Source organism: Ailuropoda melanoleuca, chromosome 1 (genome assembly GCF_002007445.2).
Source record: "Ailuropoda melanoleuca isolate Jingjing chromosome 1, ASM200744v2, whole genome shotgun sequence".
In the NCBI taxonomy this organism is placed as follows: Eukaryota; Metazoa; Chordata; class Mammalia; order Carnivora; family Ursidae; genus Ailuropoda; species Ailuropoda melanoleuca.
The window spans coordinates 207230232-207248367 of record NC_048218.1 but is presented as its reverse complement, the minus strand read 5'-3'; the positions used below and the strand labels follow the sequence as shown (position 1 = coordinate 207248367).

The following is an 18136-nucleotide window of genomic DNA, read 5'->3' as shown; positions in this document are numbered from 1 at the left end:
GAAACAAATAATACATTCTATGTTAATTTAAAAAAAACGACTTCAACAACAACAACAACAACAAAAATTGGCATCCAAATACATGCTTAAAAATCCCTATAGATGAATCAAACGAATGTGTTTGGTTAAGAACCATATCTGCCAGTGAAAACGTATGAAGATTAAAAGATGTTCAATTATATTAAATTAAATAGTCAGGTCTTAAACAGTTTGCATAACATGATCACATTTTTAGAAGCACAGCATGTATATAAACTCAGCAACTATCTAGAAATGAGATTTACAGATATTTTCTGTTATGCCCTTTGCTTTTCTGTATATTTAAAAATAAAAACCATATACTGCTTTTGTATTGAAAAAAAAAATGCTCTTCCCTCCAAAAAAAATAGAGTTTTCACAAATAAATAAAAGCATTACATTAATTCAATATACCATACATTAGAAATGACAAAACATATAATAAAAGCTGGTATTTTACTAACTATTGTCGCATTTTGCAAGGAGTCCCATCATAGGTCATTTACTTCAATGTGATGTGGGAATGGTACAAGATGCCTAGGCAGGAAAACTGGGCATAAGCACCACAGGGTGTCTCCTGACCTGAAGTCAGCTTTTGCTCTCTCTGTACAAAGGTAACTATTTAAAAGGCCAAGTCTGAATTACCCTTAGTGAAAGTTCCAAATTTTCTGCTCCCCAGAGTTCCATGTCCCTGTCGTACTTTCCGATCTCATTAAAATAATGCCTATTTATAGCAAAAACTCCTCCAGCCATTGCAGGTGACCTAAAAAGGACACATAAAATAATAAATCACAGATTCAGTCATTCTGGACTTTTTGCCAAAATTATATTGAATATTAGCAATAACATAAAAAAAACTAGAAAACAGCAATACTGATACCAAAATTGTTAACTTAATATATATTTATGTACGTAAAAGTAGTAAATTGAAACCATAACTACCTAAAAGTATGCGGTAACTTTTCTTTTTTAAGATTTACTTATTTATTTTAGAAAGACAGCATGTGTGGGGCAGGGAGGGGCCGAAGGAGAGGGAGGAAGAAACTCAAGCAGACCCCACATGGAACTCGGAGCCCCACGTGGGGCTTGACCTCAAGACCCTGAGATCAAGACTTAAGCAGAAACCAAGAGTCCCACACTTAAACAACTACGCTACCCAGGTGCCCCATAGTAACTTTTACTCAGCTCTCACTGAATTGTACAATGATATCTTCTCAATGTTGTCTTTTTCTTGAGAGGGAACATTATCTTTATTTTTTTTATTTTATTTTTTTAAATATTTTTTTAAAGATTTTATTTATTTATTTGACAGAGAGAGACAGCCAGCGAGAGAGGGAACACAAGCAGGGGGAGTGGGAGAGAGAAGCAGGCTCTTAGTGGAGGAGCCTGATGTGGGGCTTGAACCCAGAACGCTGGGATCACGCCCTGAGCTGAAGGCAGATGCTTAACCACTGTGCTACCCAGGCGCCCCAGAACATTATCTTTAGAATGTGAGTTTCCCCTGGGGACAACAACTGAATTGGGTATTAGAGTTTACAAATCTCCCTTTCTAAGCACATTAAGTGAATTATAATATCTACTTTTGGGAAAACCATAATGTTCCAAAGCATCTTTTTTTTTGTCCACCAATAGCAGGGCCCGATATCACCAAAGTAAGTAGTTTGAAAATAATTACATGTTCATCTATTCATTCAGTTTTTTAAAAGTATGTATTAAACACCTATGATGTGTTAGAGATAAATTAGTGAATCAACAGGCCAAGGTCCCAGCTCCTGTGGGGGCAAGGGTGGAAACAGGGGCACCCACTGTTGCAGTGGTGCCAGAGGAAGGGGATGGGATGGTGGTTAAGGGTCCAGCAATGAAGGTAATGAGATGTGATCCAACTCCTCATGTATTTTGAAGATGGAATCAGCAGATATGCTTATGAGTGGGACGTGGGTGTAGGAGGAAGAGAAGGGTGAAGGCTGACCCCAGCCTTTTGGCCTGGGTACCTGGAAGGTGGAGTTGCCATGCACTGAGATGGGGATGCTGGAGGTGGCAGGGGTAGGTTTTGGTGGAAAGATTCAACTGGGGACATGTTTGAGATGTCGAGTCAGCATTCAAGTGGAGATGCCAGTAGGCAGGTGGATGGAAGAGTCTGGCATGCTGCGAGCCACCGGGGCTGGAGACAGAACTTTGGGAGTCCTCAGCATAAGATGGACAAGAAGCACTTTGTGAGTGCAGGGAGGTGGAGAAGAGGATCAAGAACTGAGGTCGGAGAGAAGAGGAGGAATCGGCAAAAGAGATGGAAGGAGCAAAGAGGTAGGTGCGGTGGGTGGTAGGAGGAAGCCCTGGAGATTGTGCTGATTGGAGTCCAAGGGAGGATATTCAGTATATACACAGTGTATACAGTGTGTAATGCATGGGGCATATAACATACTCTGAATCAACTGTTTATGTTATCAGTAAGGCTATGAGGGAGGGGAGCCTGCAGGCCAGACTGTCCTTTACAGTGTAGAGTCTAAGCCTGGGACAGTGAGGGCCTGGACCATGGGGACAGGCAGAGAGATGGACAGAGAGTCATCCCAAAGGCTGAGTCCCCTGGAGCTGGTTAATCGCTGGGTTAGAGTAGGCAGTGGAAAACTGCAGGTGTAGTCATGCTTCATGGCTACATAGTATCCCATTATGGTTCCAGCATAAAGTACTAAATAATTTCCCAGTCATTCCTCTCAATTCTTAGATAGGCTTTATTTCTTCTCCCTCTGCTGCTCCCCCTGCTTGTGCTCTCTCACTCTCTCTCTCTGATAAATAAATAAAATCTAAAAGAAAAAAAAGAGAGAGAGAGAAGAGAGAAACCATGAGGGGTAAAAACAGAAATCAAAGAACTGGAGATCCTGATGATGTCCAGGGGCAGTTGTGGGTGAAGCATAGCAGGAAAAAATCAGGAACATCTTAGGCTGTGGCCGAAGAGACAGATATCTGGTAATTGAGAAGATGAAAGGTCCAGGATATGTCTATAGGAATAATAATAGCTAACAGTGATAAACATCGATGTTGTACTTTTCATGGACAGATACTGTTCTAAGCTTTGATATATACTAAGTAATTCTCATAACAACCATGTGAAGTATCATTAACCTCCAGACTCCACATATAAAGAAATAAGGTGCAGAGAGGTTAAGTAACTTGCACAAGGTCACAGAGTTCTACTTAAATTAAAATAGAGACGAAGATCATGACTTGCTAGGCTACAGTGTTAGAAAATTTACTCTGTGTGATTTGTAAAAGAGCTGAGCAGTAGAGAAAGGGGAGGAGCTGGGCGTCAGTTATCAGCAAATGTGGGGAGTGACCTGGAGGAAGTCTCTTCAGAAATAGCCTCATAGATACAGTTAAAAGTCACAACATCAAATTGTTCTCACTTAGAAATACATTTTCCGAGACTAATAGTCTAGGAAAATCATATTCATCTCTATAAAACTATAGATGAAAGCACTTAGATAAATTTATATGTGAATTTAGCAAAGACATCTACTTTTTCTGGGCTACCCACAGTGCTAGCATTTTGTTCACTGACCACATGCAATTTGCTCCTGAGAACCAAGTCCACATTCTAAAGACAGACACCTGAAACCAGAGGGACACTGTCCATGGCAGTGTTCTTAACTGGGGTGAGATGCTCATTTCCAACCAAAGAAACTAAAAACCTACCAAATTCTATTATTATAGACTTTTAGAAACAAGATAAATAACACAATATTTCTCTTCATTAAACCCAAGAAATTAAAAGAATCATTTCTGAAATCTTATTTTTTGCCCCAGGTCCCAATACGTATTCCTATAACCTGAAGAAATCTCCTACCGGATGGGTTTAGTAGGTCCTTCTGGTCCATCTATCTCATAAGAGAGAACATTGTCCCATTTAAATTCTAGATGCCAGGTGAAAGCGCCCCTTACAACAGGAGAGGGCCTGTATTCTAGGGTCTTATGGTCAATGGGATCTATCAGAGGACACACCACCATTTTGGGGTCCTTGGCAATGGGAGCCAGCAAGGGCTGCAGCCACACATGATTCACCTCACAGTGGCTATCCAGGAACACCAGAACATCTCCTGGGGAGGCAAGAATAGGCTAGTGTTAGTGCATATGGATAAGACAGCTGACAACCCAAATCAAAGTTCAGTGCAAGGAGTATTTGTTGAGCATTTACCATGTGTTTGGCTTTTACAGTGCTTATAGATTCACCAGGGGTGGGTGGGGACTAGAAACACATACTTTATTTTGTACCATATCATGTACAATGATGTGCCATAGATGTTCAGCAGAAGCTGGTGAACTGTGGGTTAGAGAGTGGTTTGGGGAAGATTCTAAAGAAGCAGGGGAATTGAGTTGGGCTTTAATTAAAAAAAGTTATTATAGCTTGGCCTTGATTGACTCAACTTAGCCAATGTGTAATGCAAGGATAACTTGTGTATTTTTTGGTGCTTGGGATGCAAAAATGCATAATTATTTTTGCTCTTGAGTTCAAGCTTTAATGAGCATCTGCTTAGAAAACATGGGGGAAAATTAGCATGGCCAAAATGAAGAATACATGCTGTTAAAGTACCTTAATAGGCTCAAATTGGGAGGGACCTCAAAATTCAGGTGCAGAGTTTGTATAAAATCATAGGAAGGTATGAGAAACATTCCATGGCTGGTCAGAAGACTTAATATTGTTAAAGTGGTAATAATCTCCAAATTGATCTATAGATTTGGTATAATTCTTATCAAAATCACACCTGGTTCCTTTGGAGAAACTGACCCTAAAATTCATATGGAAAGGCAAGGAATCCATATTAGTTAAAATGATCTTGAAAAAGAACAAAGTTGAAGGACTTCTGGATTTCAAAACCTAGTACAAAGCTATAATAATAAAACAATATGATACTGGTATAGGGATAACACAGAGACCAAAGGGATAGAATTGAAAGTATAGAAATAAACCAAGCGTCTGTGGTTAGTTGATTTTTGACAAGGGTGCCCAGCCAGTCCAATGGGGGATGGAACATTCTCTTCAATAAATGGTCCTGACACAGCTTGGTATCCACATGAAAAAAAGAAGGGCTCCTGGGTGGCTCAGTTGGTTAAGCAGCTGATTCTCGATTTCAGCTCAGGTCTTGATCTCGGTGTCATGAGTTCGAGCCCTGTGCGGGGTTCCACACTGGGTGTGGAGCCTACTTAAGGGGGAAAAAAAAAAAAAAGAATGAAGTTGGATCCCCTCACGGCAAACACAAAAACTAACTCAAATGAATCACAGACCTATAAAGGGCAAACCTAAAACTATAAAACTTGTAGAAGAAAACAGAGGCATCCATTTCCGACCTCAGGTTAGACGATTTCTCAGATATGACACCAAATATACAAGTGACAAAAGAAAAAATAAATAAGACTTCATCAAAATTAAAATCTTTTGTGCTTAAACAGACACCATGAAGTTGAAAAAAATCCACAAAATGGGAGAAATTATTTGAAAATTACACACCTGATAAAGGACTTGTATCCAGAATATATAAGGAACTCCTACAACTCAAAAAAGAAGGAGAAGGAGGAGGAGGAGGAGGAAACTTAATTAAAAAATGGGCAAAGGAGGGGCACCTGGGTGGCTCAGTCAGTTAAGCATCCAACTCTTGATCTTGCTCAGGTCTTGCTCTCAGGGTGGTGAGTTTAAGACCCATGTTGGGCTCCATGCTAGGCGTGGAACCTACTTTAAAAAAAAGTGGGCAAAGGACTTGAACAGACATTTCTCCAAAGAAGATAAACAAATGGCCAATAAGCATATGAAAAGGTGCTCAGCATCTTTCATCATTAGGAAAATGCTGGCCAAAATCACAGTGAGGTAATACTTCATATCCACTAGGATGGCTATAATCAGAAAGGCAAACCATCACAATTGTTGAGGAGATTGTGGAGGAATTCGAACCCTTGTCCATTGCTGACAGCAACGTAAAATGTTGCAGTCTCTTTCAAAAATGATGTGGTAGTTCCGCAAAAGTTATGCAGACAGTTGCCACACAGCCCAACCATTCCACAGCTAGGTACACAAATACCCAAGAGAAAGAACACTCAGGTTTGTACGAAGTCTTGTACATGAATGCTCATAGCAACATTCTTCCTAAGAAGAAAAGAGTCATAACTCAAACGCCCATCAAAGGGTGAACAGATAAACAAAATGGGATATATCCACATAATGGCAATAAAGGGAATGAAATACTGACCCATGCTCCAATATGGACAAACCTTGAAAACATCACGCTAAATGAAAGGAGCCAGTCACAAGAGACCACATATTATATAATTCCATCAAATGAAATGCGTAGAATAGCTAAGAATCTATATGTATAGAAGGTAGATTAGTGGTTGTGGAGGGGAGGGGAGGGGGAATGGGATGAGAAGCGATGGCAAGTGACTGCTAATGCGTATGGAGTTTCTCTTTAGTGGGAAAACAATGTTCTAAAACTAGGTTATGGTGATGTTTGCATAATCCTGTGAATATACTAAAAAACACTGCATACGTTAATGGGTGAATAGCATGTGAATGATATCTCAAAAAACCCCACTAACATCCTTAGGAAAGAGAGTGCATTCCCCACATCTTAACTAAAGTGCAATTATTCTCATGTGCAATTCACATGGTATTTTATTTTATTTTTTTTAAAGATTTTATTTATTTATTTGACAGAGATAGAGACAGCCAGCGAGAGAGGGAACACAAGCAGGGGGAGTGGGAGAGGAAGAAGCAGGCTCATAGTGGAAGAGCCTGATGTGGGGCTCGACCCCATAACGCCAGGATCACGCCCTGAGCCGAAGGCAGACGCTTAACTGCTGTGCCACCCAGGCGCCCCTCACATGGTATTTTAAATCATTAAAAGTGATAGAAACTTGATGCCTCAGCTCACTCACTGGTTTCTTATCTACCCATCCAAAATGGCATCTACAGTCTCATGTCTATTCCACTGATTTTCTTGAATAAGCAGGACTCTTTGGAAGAGCCACTTTATTTTGTTCCTTTCAATCCACAGGGAGGACTGGTCCTTTCCCTGCCCTTAGTTACAAACCAGAGCAGGTCCAAGACTTCCCAGGTGACTCTTTCGTTAACTGAAAGTCTCATAGTTACTTGAAGTTGGAAACACTGTCTCAGTTCAGCAATGAGGATTTCCAGTCCCATGTTAGAACCCAAACTTACCCGACTGCCTGCAGAACGGCTCATTGTCCCTTCCCCCCCAACTAGGGGGACACATGAAAAGGTGCTCAACATCATTCGTCATCAGGGAAATGCAAATCAAAACCACAATAAGATATTACTTCACACCTGTTAGAATGTGTATTATTAAGAGGACAAGAAGAAGTGTTGGCGAGGATGTGGCGAAAAGGGAATCCTTGTGTACTGCTTGTGAGGATGTAAATTGGTGCAGCCGCTACAGAAAATTGTATGGAGTTATCTCAAAAAATTGTAAAATAGAAATACCATATAATCCAACAACTGCACTTCTGGGTGTACGTCAGAAGGAAATGAAATCACCACCTTGAAGAGTTCTCTGTCCTCCCACGTTCACTGCAGCATTATTTACAATAGCCAAGACATAGAAACAACCCTGAGTGTCCATCCACGGATGAAGGCATAAAGAAGTTGTACTATGTACACAACGGGATATTATTATCATATCAGCTCTAAAAAAGAAGGAAATCCTGCCATTTGTGACATGGATGGACCTTGAGGGCATTAGCCTAAGTGAAGTAAGTCAGAGAAAGACAAATACTGTATGATCTCACTTATATGTGGAATCTAAAAAAGACCCTGAATTCTTCGATTCAGAGAACAGATTGGTGGTTGCCAGAGGGAGGGGGTGGGTGAGATGGGGGAAGGTGGTCAACAGGTACAAATTTCCCGTTACAAGATAAATAAATCCTGGGGTGTAATATACAACATGGTGACAATAACTAACAAAACTGTATGGTATATTTGAAAATTGCTAAGACTAAATCTTAAAAGTTCTCACATCACAAGAAGAAAAGGCGTAACTATGCGAGGTAGTGGATGTGAACTAGATTCACTGTGGCGATCATTCCACAATATATACGTGTATCACCTCATTATGTTGTATACCTGACATGGATACAATGTTATATGTCAACTGTAGTTCAATTAAAAAACACGTCTAGTGTTAACTAGTGAGGTTGAACTTTTTTCAGGTGATTAGTCATTTCTAAATGAAATGTTTATATTCTTTGCCCATTCAGGTGTTGGAGCCCTGGGTTTTTTTTCTTCTTTTCTTTTCTTTTTTTTTTTTTAAAGATTTTATTTATGTGACAGAGAGACAGCCAGCGAGAGAGGGTACACAGCAGGGGAGTGGGAGAGGAAGAAGCAGGCTCCCAGCGCAGGAGCCTGATGTGGGACTCGATCCCGGAACGCCGGGATCACGCCCTGAGCCGAAGGCAGACGCTTAACGACTGCGCTACCCAGGCGCCCCTCTTCTTTTCTTTTTTTAATGGCTTTGTAGATACATTTTACATACTGAGAATATTAATTTTTTTTCCTATGGAAGTTGTACTAATTCCCCTAGTCTACTGTTATTTAATTTTATCATTTTTTGTTCACAATAGGTTTACTATTTTGGTAGTCAGCGCTGTCCTTTCCCTCAGGTTTAAGCTTTGAAATTTCTTCTTTATTCATTGAACAGGTGAGTATTGATCTAGGTGTTATTTTTGTAATTTTAAAATTCTTACAGTAATGTAACCATTTTTTTAAACTAAAATTAATGATGAAGCTGGAATTTATTTGGATTATGGTATGAGATGAAGATAAAATTTTTTCCCAAGTAACTAATCGTCTCCCAAATAACGGAACAAACATCACAACAGCAATAACAAAAAGCCCTTCTTCTCACACTGACTTGTGTCTTATTTATCGTAGGCAGGGTAGCTACCCTTAGCATTTAAAGATTCTAGTATTTCAACTTTTGACAACTGTAATGACCCAGAACGACCACAAGTGTAGTATCTTTAAGTTGCAAAAGAATTTAAAATTATTCTATGTGCAATATCAAGCTTTTCCTAATTCTAATTTAAACTGTGAAGCCTATGGGCACAAGCTACCTGGCACCTCCTGGCACACGAACTATACTGTTTTTACACTCATCCTAAAGCATTTTACGGGGGTTATTTACACACCGTGACGAGAACAACGCCACATGGAATTCCTCTCGGCAGAGTCCTACACTCACAAGGGATTCCGTGGGAATCTCAAGTTTATTGCCAGGAAAGGGAGCATTTGTTCTGCATCTGTTGGCCTCGGTTATAGGAAGGATGATGCTCTTTCCTGTTCACGGAGATAGCCTCTTGGACATTCATCTGAATCCCATAGAATCCCAGACTGGCATCTTCCCAGATTAAGCCAAACTCTCCCTGGGGCCTAGAGTGAGTGAGGGGTGTGAGGTCATACTCATCTGATAGGGACCCTTCCCAGCCTTCCTCCCAGAGAGCATGTGTGGGATGTACCAAGGACCTCTGGGCGCTCACTCCGCCTTCCCCACAGAGACTTGCTCTGCAGCCTGCAATCAGGGGCACTTTCTCTCTGAAGGTGGGGCAAATGCCTTGGTGGCCTCGCGCAGGCTCTGCCTCCTTCCTTGCCTTTTCTTTTCTGCCTGTCTTTAGTTTCTACATTTTTTTTTTTACATTTAAACATAGCTCATTACATTTAGTTTATTTTAAGTAACATTAAAATATTCTTGATTTGGTTTCTGAAGCAATCATTTTTAAGGTGTTAAAATGTTTTCTTTTTTTTACTTGGGGGGGGCAGAGGAACAGGGAGGGACAGAGGGAGAGACAGATGGTGCAGGCTCCAGGCCGAGCGCAGAGCCTGTTCCAGGGCTCAACCTCCTAACCCTGAGATCATGACCTGAGCTGATATCAAGAGTCTGACGCTGAACGGACCAAGCCACCCAGGCGCCCCTAAAATGTTTTCATTTTTATTAACCTACACATTATGCTACTGCCGTACTTTTTTTTTTTTTATGTTTAAGAATGTGGTGTGCAAAATCTATTTTGGGGGGAATTTTCAGAGAATCTCTGAATTTGTGCATAAGTGAAATTGATCAACTTTGGTAAAATATCTAAGCGTGCCCACTTAATTCAACTATAAATCTGTTAAACACAGATATTTGGCTTTTGTACAAAACAATTCAAGTGACTATGCTATTTGGGGTGCCTGGGTGGCTCAGTTGGTTAAGTGTCTGCCTTCAGTTCATGTCATGATCCCAGGGTCCTGGGACAGAGCCCGGTGTTGGGCTCTCTGCTCAACGGGGAGTCCGCTTCTCCCTCTCCCTCTGCCCCTCTTCCTGCTGGTTCTCTCTCTTACTCTCTCTCAAATAAATGAAAATTTTTAAAAAAATCTTTAAGTGACTGTGCTATTTGAATTTCTCAGTTTTGTTTGTTTGTTACATTCCCATAGCCTAGTAGTGTGATGATGAGTCTACTGAGTGGAAATCCGATGTTGTGGGTCTGAGACCTGAGTTCTGGGACCTGGAACTAATCTCTGATCTTGAGTTCCAAAATCTCCAAAAGCCTTTCCACCATTAATATTCTATATTTCTACTATTCTTGCCCTGTATTTCCTCTAGTTTTACCTTATGCATCTTGTGATCACTCTGAAGCATGTAAATTCAGCATCTATACTTTGTTAATTTGTAGTAATCACTGTACACGAAGCATTCTGTTCCACACTTACTGCTAAAGCAGCCGTGTCCCAAATGCCTCATTTAATCATTGCAACAGCCACGTCAGAGGCCCTCGTTCACACATCACGGGTTAGGAAGCCGAGGCTCAGAGAAGGGACTTGCCCACAATACTGTAGCTGGCAATGGGCACGTGCAGAACTCGAAACCCAGGCTCTGGCTTGAAATTCAGCGTTCTTTGTATGGTCCTATGTTGTCTCCCTTTGCTGTCTGTGGCCGACAGTCAGCCACCGCCCTCTGTATGGCTGTCTCTGGAGAGTTCTGCTCTAGGGTCCCTCCCGAAAGCCATGCGGCCCCTCTGTGTTCGCCTGCAAAACTTCCTAGTCAGCCTGAGTGGCTGCAAGTCCAGAGGCAACGGAACCGCCAGGAAGTCAGATAATGACCACACTCCAATTCCATGTCAACACCTACAAAGAGAGGTCGCCTTACCACAAACTCAGTGGCTTAAAGCAACCTAAATGCACGATCTTACAGTTCTGCAGGTCAGATGTCCAACACAGGTCTTCGTGGGCTAAAATCAAGGTGTCTGTGGGGCTAAGTTCCTTTCTGGAGGCTCTAGGGGAGTAGCTGTCTTTTCCAGCGTCTAGAAGCTGCCTGCATTCCTTGGTCCCTTGGTCCACCTTCAAGGCCAACCACAACAGATGGGGCTGTCACACACATCTCTCTGACCCTCTGCCCACCCCCTGGAAGGTCCCCCAGTCATAAGGGCTCATGCAGAGTGAGCACACCCAGATAGCCCAGGCTAATCTCCCATCTCAAGGCCCTTAATTTTACTATTTTTTTTCTTTTTCTTTTTCTTTTTTTTTTTTGCTTTGAAGATTTTATTTATTTATTTGACAGAGAGAGAGAGAGAGAGCAAGCACAAGCAGGGGGAGTGGCAGAGGGAGAGGGAGAAGGAGGCTTCCCACCGAGCAGGGAACCTGATGTGGAGCTCGATCCCAGGATCCGGGGATCACAACCTGAGCCAAAGGCAGATACTTAACCGACTGTTCTTCCCAATCTGGGTCATTTCCCTTCATTCCTGGGGGCACAACACAGAGTTCACAGAGCTCCGTCTCAGCTCCTGTGGTTCATGGGCAACTTCCGTCATCCTATGGGCAGCACCACCAACCCAGACAAATGGTAAGTAGCAACAAATATCAGGAAGAAAAATCACTCAGAGTAAGGATGATGGAGAGAGACAGGGGTTTGCTATTTCACACAGGCCTCTCGGGTAAAGTAGTATGTGAACAGAGAACTGAGCAAAGTGGTGCGGAGGTCATGAAGCCACACAAAGAAAATGCCGGGGCGGGGGGTGGGCATCATGTGCCAAGGCTCTGAGACAGGAGGATGCCTGGTGTGTCCGAGGAGCAGCAAGAAGGTCCGCGCAGCCGGGGTAGAGTGAGGGGAGACGAGTAAGTGACAAAGTCTGAGTGACAGCAGGGGACAGATCTGCCGGCCTCCACTGCAGACAGAGCTGCTTCCTGATAACGCAAATACTAACTTCTCCGGAAGGTAACGGTGCTACACATGCACCATCAACACCATGGGAAAACCCATCTCCGTGTTCAGCCGGTAGAGTTATGTAAAGCATATCTCAATAGAGTTGATACAAATGAAGAAAAAAAGAATAAATGTGCATGCACAGCACATAGTAGGTGCTAGATAAATCCTTGATTGGAAGACTGAACATGTGATAAATTAACAAGAGCTCAGGAGCTGCCGCCCACGCCGCAGGACCCCACCGCTTGGAAGCTGGGAGCACGCCTACGTCACAAGGTGGGGACTGCCGGCAAACACCAACAGATGGGTACCTAGCAAGCACTGAGGAAGTGGCAAGGAGAAACGATGGACGGATCTAGAATCACAGTTGCAGACTGTAACGTAACTCTACCGGATACTGACGGAGCGAGCCACATTAGATGGATGAGACACAGAATATTTGAAAAACAAAATAAGACATATATGGAACCTACAACCAAAAAGATAAAACGTATTCTTTTTAAAAACACATAGAATTTTTGAAAAATCGACCCAGCTTTAAGACACAAAGGAAGTCTCAACAGAACAACAGGCCACAAATTCCAACCACAATAGGAATTAAGCTAGTAATCAACAACTACTTATGTTTGAAAACTTTAAAATTCACTCCTTAAAAAACACCTGGATTAAAGAGGAAACCAGTTTGGACAGAGCTGCAATGTGTGTGTGTGTGTGTGTGTGTGTGTGTGTGTATTTGTGGAGGGAGATGGGATGGCAAGGGAGAGAGAATGTGTGTGTAGAGTGGGTATTGTAAGATATTAGCATCTAGTGAATCTAGGGGAAGGTTTATGTAAGTGTTCTGTGGGTGTGAAAATTTTCAAAATAAAAAATGAATACGACTTTCTCCTTAAAAAACAAAACAAAGACACTAAAAGTCCTAACCCCCAGTACCTGATAAGGTGACTGTATTTGGAAATAGGGTTGTTGCAGATGGAATTCATTAGGATGAGGTCCTGCTGGGGCAGGTGGGCCCTTATCTAAGGAGACTTGGACACAGATGGACACAAGGAGGAGGCCATGAGACCAGAGAGACAGGGATGGGAGTGATTCCTCTCAGCTCAGACTCCCTTCAAGGGTACCTGCTGTGTGAACTGGTCTGACAGCTTCCCAGGCTTTGGAATCTGCCGCAGTATTCACACCAAGCCCGCCCCCCCCCCGCCTCCCAGGGGACTCGCAACCAATGACTAATCACACTGTGTGTGTGTTGGGGATGCAAAGCCTGAGCTGGACTTCTCTCTTGGGCGATCTGTGCTCTGGAGCTTCCCATTGGCCCACCAGACCTTTGGAGACCCCCCCACAGGTGTCAGGCCAGAAGGTCCTGGTCCACACGCTCCCACTGTCTGTCCTTCATGGAGTTGCTCCTGACACACTCTTTCTCATGTCATCTTAGCCTCTGCTCCCCATCCTAGCTTCGGGGTCTCCTGTGGCCCCCCACTGTCCCCATAAAGTCTTGTTCTCCTGGCTGCATGTACAGTTCTATCTCAGTCTGTATCTGGGGGAACTCATCCTGTACAGGGGCTGACATTATGGGCCCTGCAAAAAAATACCTTCCATTTGAAATAAGGAATCAACATTTTGAAGCAGAATGCCTACCTTCAGAGTCAAGACTCATCTGGCTGAAAGGCATTTCCACTCTTCTGTTTCTGCCAGTGGAGACTTGGAGGGGCCCCACGAGGACAATCTCTGTATGGGCAAGGAGGCCTCTGGGACACAGATACCGGGTCAAGTCCCAAATGAAAGGCTCATACCTGAAGCACGAGAGGCCCCAATCAGCCTTGATCGGATCAGTCCCTCTCTCTTTTTGTTTCTTATTAATTTAATCTTTCCCCGAAAAATTTCCAGGCGATGGTCTAGTTTCTCTTTCAAATCATCTGGAAAAAAACAAAACAAATCAAAACCCAAAACTTGACAATGTATAAAATAGACCTACAGAAAATAAAACAATTTATCACAATTTTGACTGATTCCTAAAAATCATGTTCTTCCACAGAAGTTCTAACTTTAAAAACTTCACCCTATGTGAGGAAGAGAAGGAAACATGATTTAACACTGAGATCAACTGCAAATATTCTTCTATGTTTCTGGTGAAATACCTCTATTTTGATAAATCACTCTTGAAATTTTAATCGAAAAAGCCTGAGTTGTGGCACTCGGGAGCAATCCGACTTTCTTGCTGACAGCTATGCTGCTGACTCGGCAACAACTTGGGCAAGGTGTCCAACCTCGGAGTCCCAGCTCCAGCCCCCGTGAGGAGGATGACCCACCAATGCCTTGCAAGACGGTAGAGAGAGGGACGGACACGCCACGCAGCCCCGGACCCGGTACTCAATGGCCCCTCAGTATTTGGAGGGTGACATGATGATAGTCAAGGAGGCTGGGCTCGGGTGCCCCAGGGGTCTTAGGAATCAGCACCAAGAGGCTGAAGATCCATGGAAGCAGAGGCAGGCCGCAGGACGGCACTTGCAGGGGTGGGGGGCGGGCTTACAGCCCAGAAGTCTACAAACACTTGTCCCACACGCAGGACACCGAGGAACTCTGTGAGCCACACCTCGGGGGAAATGAGACACCTCTGGCAGCAGTGACTGCTGACGTCACGTGAAGGGCTTGGGTTCTTCGGGAGATGGTTGTGTTGCTGGCTTGTGCTCGAGAGGGCCCAACACTGTGAGAGGATGGATGGCAGTGGTCAGCTCTGGACATGCCTCTTGCGTAACTCAGTGGGCCCCTGGCCACTGCCACCCAGGCCGAGGGAGTCCAGTGGCAGTGTCTACTGATATCAGCTGTGAAAGACAAGCTGAAGTTCGCGTCGTTCTCCTAGAGCCCTGTGAGCCCCATCAGCCTACAGAACACCCCGTCTCCTGTGTGTGTTTGAGCTGCATGCGTCAGACGGTGGCCTCCTTGGCGGAGCAGGTGAAATCACAAACTAGGTCAACATGGATGGAAGAGGAGGGTCGGCAGCACACCCAGATGTTGGGCATCAGTGCCGATTCCCCCGGCGCCTAGAGAACCTATGGGCAGTCACCAGGTGTGCCTCTGAACTCATGGCATGGTTCTGAAAGGCTTGGGGAGGTCTCCCATGGCCATCCTGGAACTGTATGTCCATAGCAGGACCTTGTCCTTCTAGATGAGCAGTTAGGATTCCACAGTCTAGCAGAAGATCCCCCTCCACCCCGTCCCCTGCCCAGCATGCGGCCAGATGTGCTGCCAGTACTACTGATCAGATTAGGAATCTGACCATCTCTACGCATCCCCTCCTGTGCACAATAGTAGAAACAAACAGTAGCTCCCAGAGAAGTAATGTCATAAACGGTAGTGCCTGGCCAATGTGTGAAATTCCTAAATGTAGCTGACATTAGCTTGAGCTATTTTCCACCTTCCATTTGACACACCTAGAGTCACTTTCCTACAGGTGAATTTCCTGGGATGTCCTCTTTTCTACCCCTGCCTGTTCACCTTCCTTCTGTCTCTCCCCTTTTTCTTTCCCAGCCCCCAGTGGGTCAGACTCACAGTGGATTAGGGTAACTTTTAGATAGGAAACTTATCCAATACTGATATATTGCTTCCATGGGAACTGGACCCCACAGGGACCTGCAGACTCCAAGAAGCTTTTCCTTAATCTGGGTCCTCCTGGCTTGCCTCAGGTTTATCAATTGATTGTAAAACAGACAACTCATTTCAAACGCCAAGTGCATGTCATCAGATTTTGTGCTAGTATCACAACTCTTTAAATCCAGGGAGCAGGGGGGAACACGCACTTGACCGCAGTTGGTATGATCAGAATTCTTTCATGAGGCTTTTCTCCGGAGCCGTCGGAGGGAGCCGGAGCGCTTCTCCTGAGTTGGTGATCGGTCAGTGGTGGCCCAACATGCAGAAGTGAGTGAGTGGTGAAAAGCAGCAGAGCTGATGAGTCATGAAGATGTAAGTGCGTTTGAAGGGTCTCACACCCTTTAGTCCAGGGCTCAGAGAATAAAAAACATATGCCTGCAGCTAATGGACATTCTTTTGGGCCAGAAGGATAGGAGCCCCTGATCTAAGGAATCAGGGTTTTTTCTGCAGTTTTACTGAACAAGAAAACATTTTCCTTAGTGGTTTAGTGTCTTTTCACTTCATCTTCCAAATACCTGGCACTGAATTGAATTTAGGGAGCACTCTGGTCTGGCTCCCTTGTTATATAAATCAGGAAACAAATGTCTAGAGCACTTAAGAGATTTTCTCAAGTTTTCACAAGTAATTATAAGAGTACAGCCCTGGAGGGGAGTTAAGATGGTGGAGGAGTAGGGTACCCCTTTTTCAGCCGGTCCCCTGAGTTGAGCTGGATAGGTACCAGAGCAGCAGGAACATCCACAGAATCAGCCTGAGACGCAGGAAGATAAATCTGGATCTCTACAAATGAACATCTCCAGCGCTGAGTATCGAGGTACGAAGCGGGGAGCCGTGAAACCGCGCACAGATATCGGAAGCTAAACAGAAGGGGGAGGGAGCCGCCGTGTCAGGGCGCCGGGAAGCGGTAGCCACCTGCAANACGGTAGCCACCTGCACGGGGGAGCGGACGGACTGAGGACCCGCACGCTTGAGACAGCAGACTGAGAACGGGAGCTCCGAGAGCGCACGCCCGGGGCGGCTGGCGGCTGGCGGGCCACCTGCATGGGGGAGCAGGCGGACCACAGACCCGCACCCTGGAAACGGCAGACTGAGTCCGTGAGCCGGGAGCGTGCGCCACCAAGCATCTCACGGAGCTCCGGAGCTCCGGTGTGCTCACTGGATCGAGGCTGAGACCGGGAGCTCCGGGAGCGTCCGCGGGGCGGCTGGCGGCTGGAGGGCCACCTGCACGGGGGAGCAGGCGGACTCGCGGTCAGCACCCGTGAGACACCAGACTGAGACGGGGAGCTCCGGGAGCCCGCGCGGGGCGGCTGGCGGCGGGCGGGGTTGGAAACACAAAGGACAGAGACGTGCCGGCCCTGGAAGTGAGGGCTGGGACGCCGGGTGTGGGGCGCACAGCCCGGGATGCTGCAGGGTTGAGCAGCACCAACAGAAACAGAGTTAAAGTGGCCAGAACATCAGTGGAGAACGATCCGCGATCCCTCTGTTCTGAGACAGAGGCTGAATTTCAGCCGCTGCTGCTCTCTCAGAAGAGGCATAGCAAACCGCCAGGGAAAGCCGCCAGAGAACAAAAGCCCGGAAATACCGGCTCACAGGGTGCCCATCCCCATCCCCCCTCGCAAGGGACACAGAGACTCTACCCAAACAGGGTTTTCTGAGTACCTGCAGGCAGGCCCCTCCCCCAGAATGCAGGCTAAAAAATCAAGAAGCCCACATCCCGGAGCGCCTGAGTAGTGCAGTCATTAAGCGCCTGTCTTCGGATTAGGGCGTGATCACAACGTTCCGGAAAGGAGTCCCTCATCGGGCTTCTCCACCGGGAGCCTGCTTCTTCCTCTCCCACTCCTCTGCTTGGGTTCCCTTTCTTGCTGACTGTCTCTCTCTCTCTCAAATAAATAAATAAACTCTTTAAGGAAGAAGCCCACATCCCTAAGATCTCTATAAAACAAGGGCGCACGGCCTGGGTCCCAGTCAACACTTGGGCTCTGGACAACCCTGCAATCTCTCTTCATCAGAATGACGAGAAGGAGAAGTCCCCCCCAGCAAAGAAAAGATAATGAGTCTGTGGCCTCTGCCACAGAATTGGCCTCGGCCACAGAATTAATACATATGGATGTATCCCAATTATCAGAAATGGAATTCAGAGCAACAATGGTCAAGATGATGAGTAAACTTGAAAAAAGCATCAGAGAAAGCGTTGCTGAGAATATAGAATCCCTAAGGGCAGAAATGAGAGCGAATCTGACAGAAATTAAAAA

The 18136-nt window shown here is 44.8% G+C and overlaps 1 protein-coding gene across 3 annotated transcripts in view; it reads right to left on the bottom strand.

Moving 5' to 3' along the window:
- Positions 1-18136, bottom strand: part of GALNTL5 (polypeptide N-acetylgalactosaminyltransferase like 5) — a 59786-nt gene that overhangs the window by 14557 nt on the left and 27093 nt on the right. For 2 of the 3 annotated variants that reach the window (XM_019795554.2, XM_034639746.1), the window contains 3 exons: positions 14033-14155; positions 3857-4106; positions 664-781 (listed from right to left, as the gene is read on the bottom strand). In XM_019795554.2, coding sequence (XP_019651113.1) covers positions 664-781; positions 3857-4106; positions 14033-14155 — 491 coding nt within the window. Of the gene's footprint in view, positions 1-663; positions 782-3856; positions 4107-13877; positions 14156-18136 lie in introns of those variants that run through there. The other variant, XM_034639752.1, reaches the window with a different exon arrangement.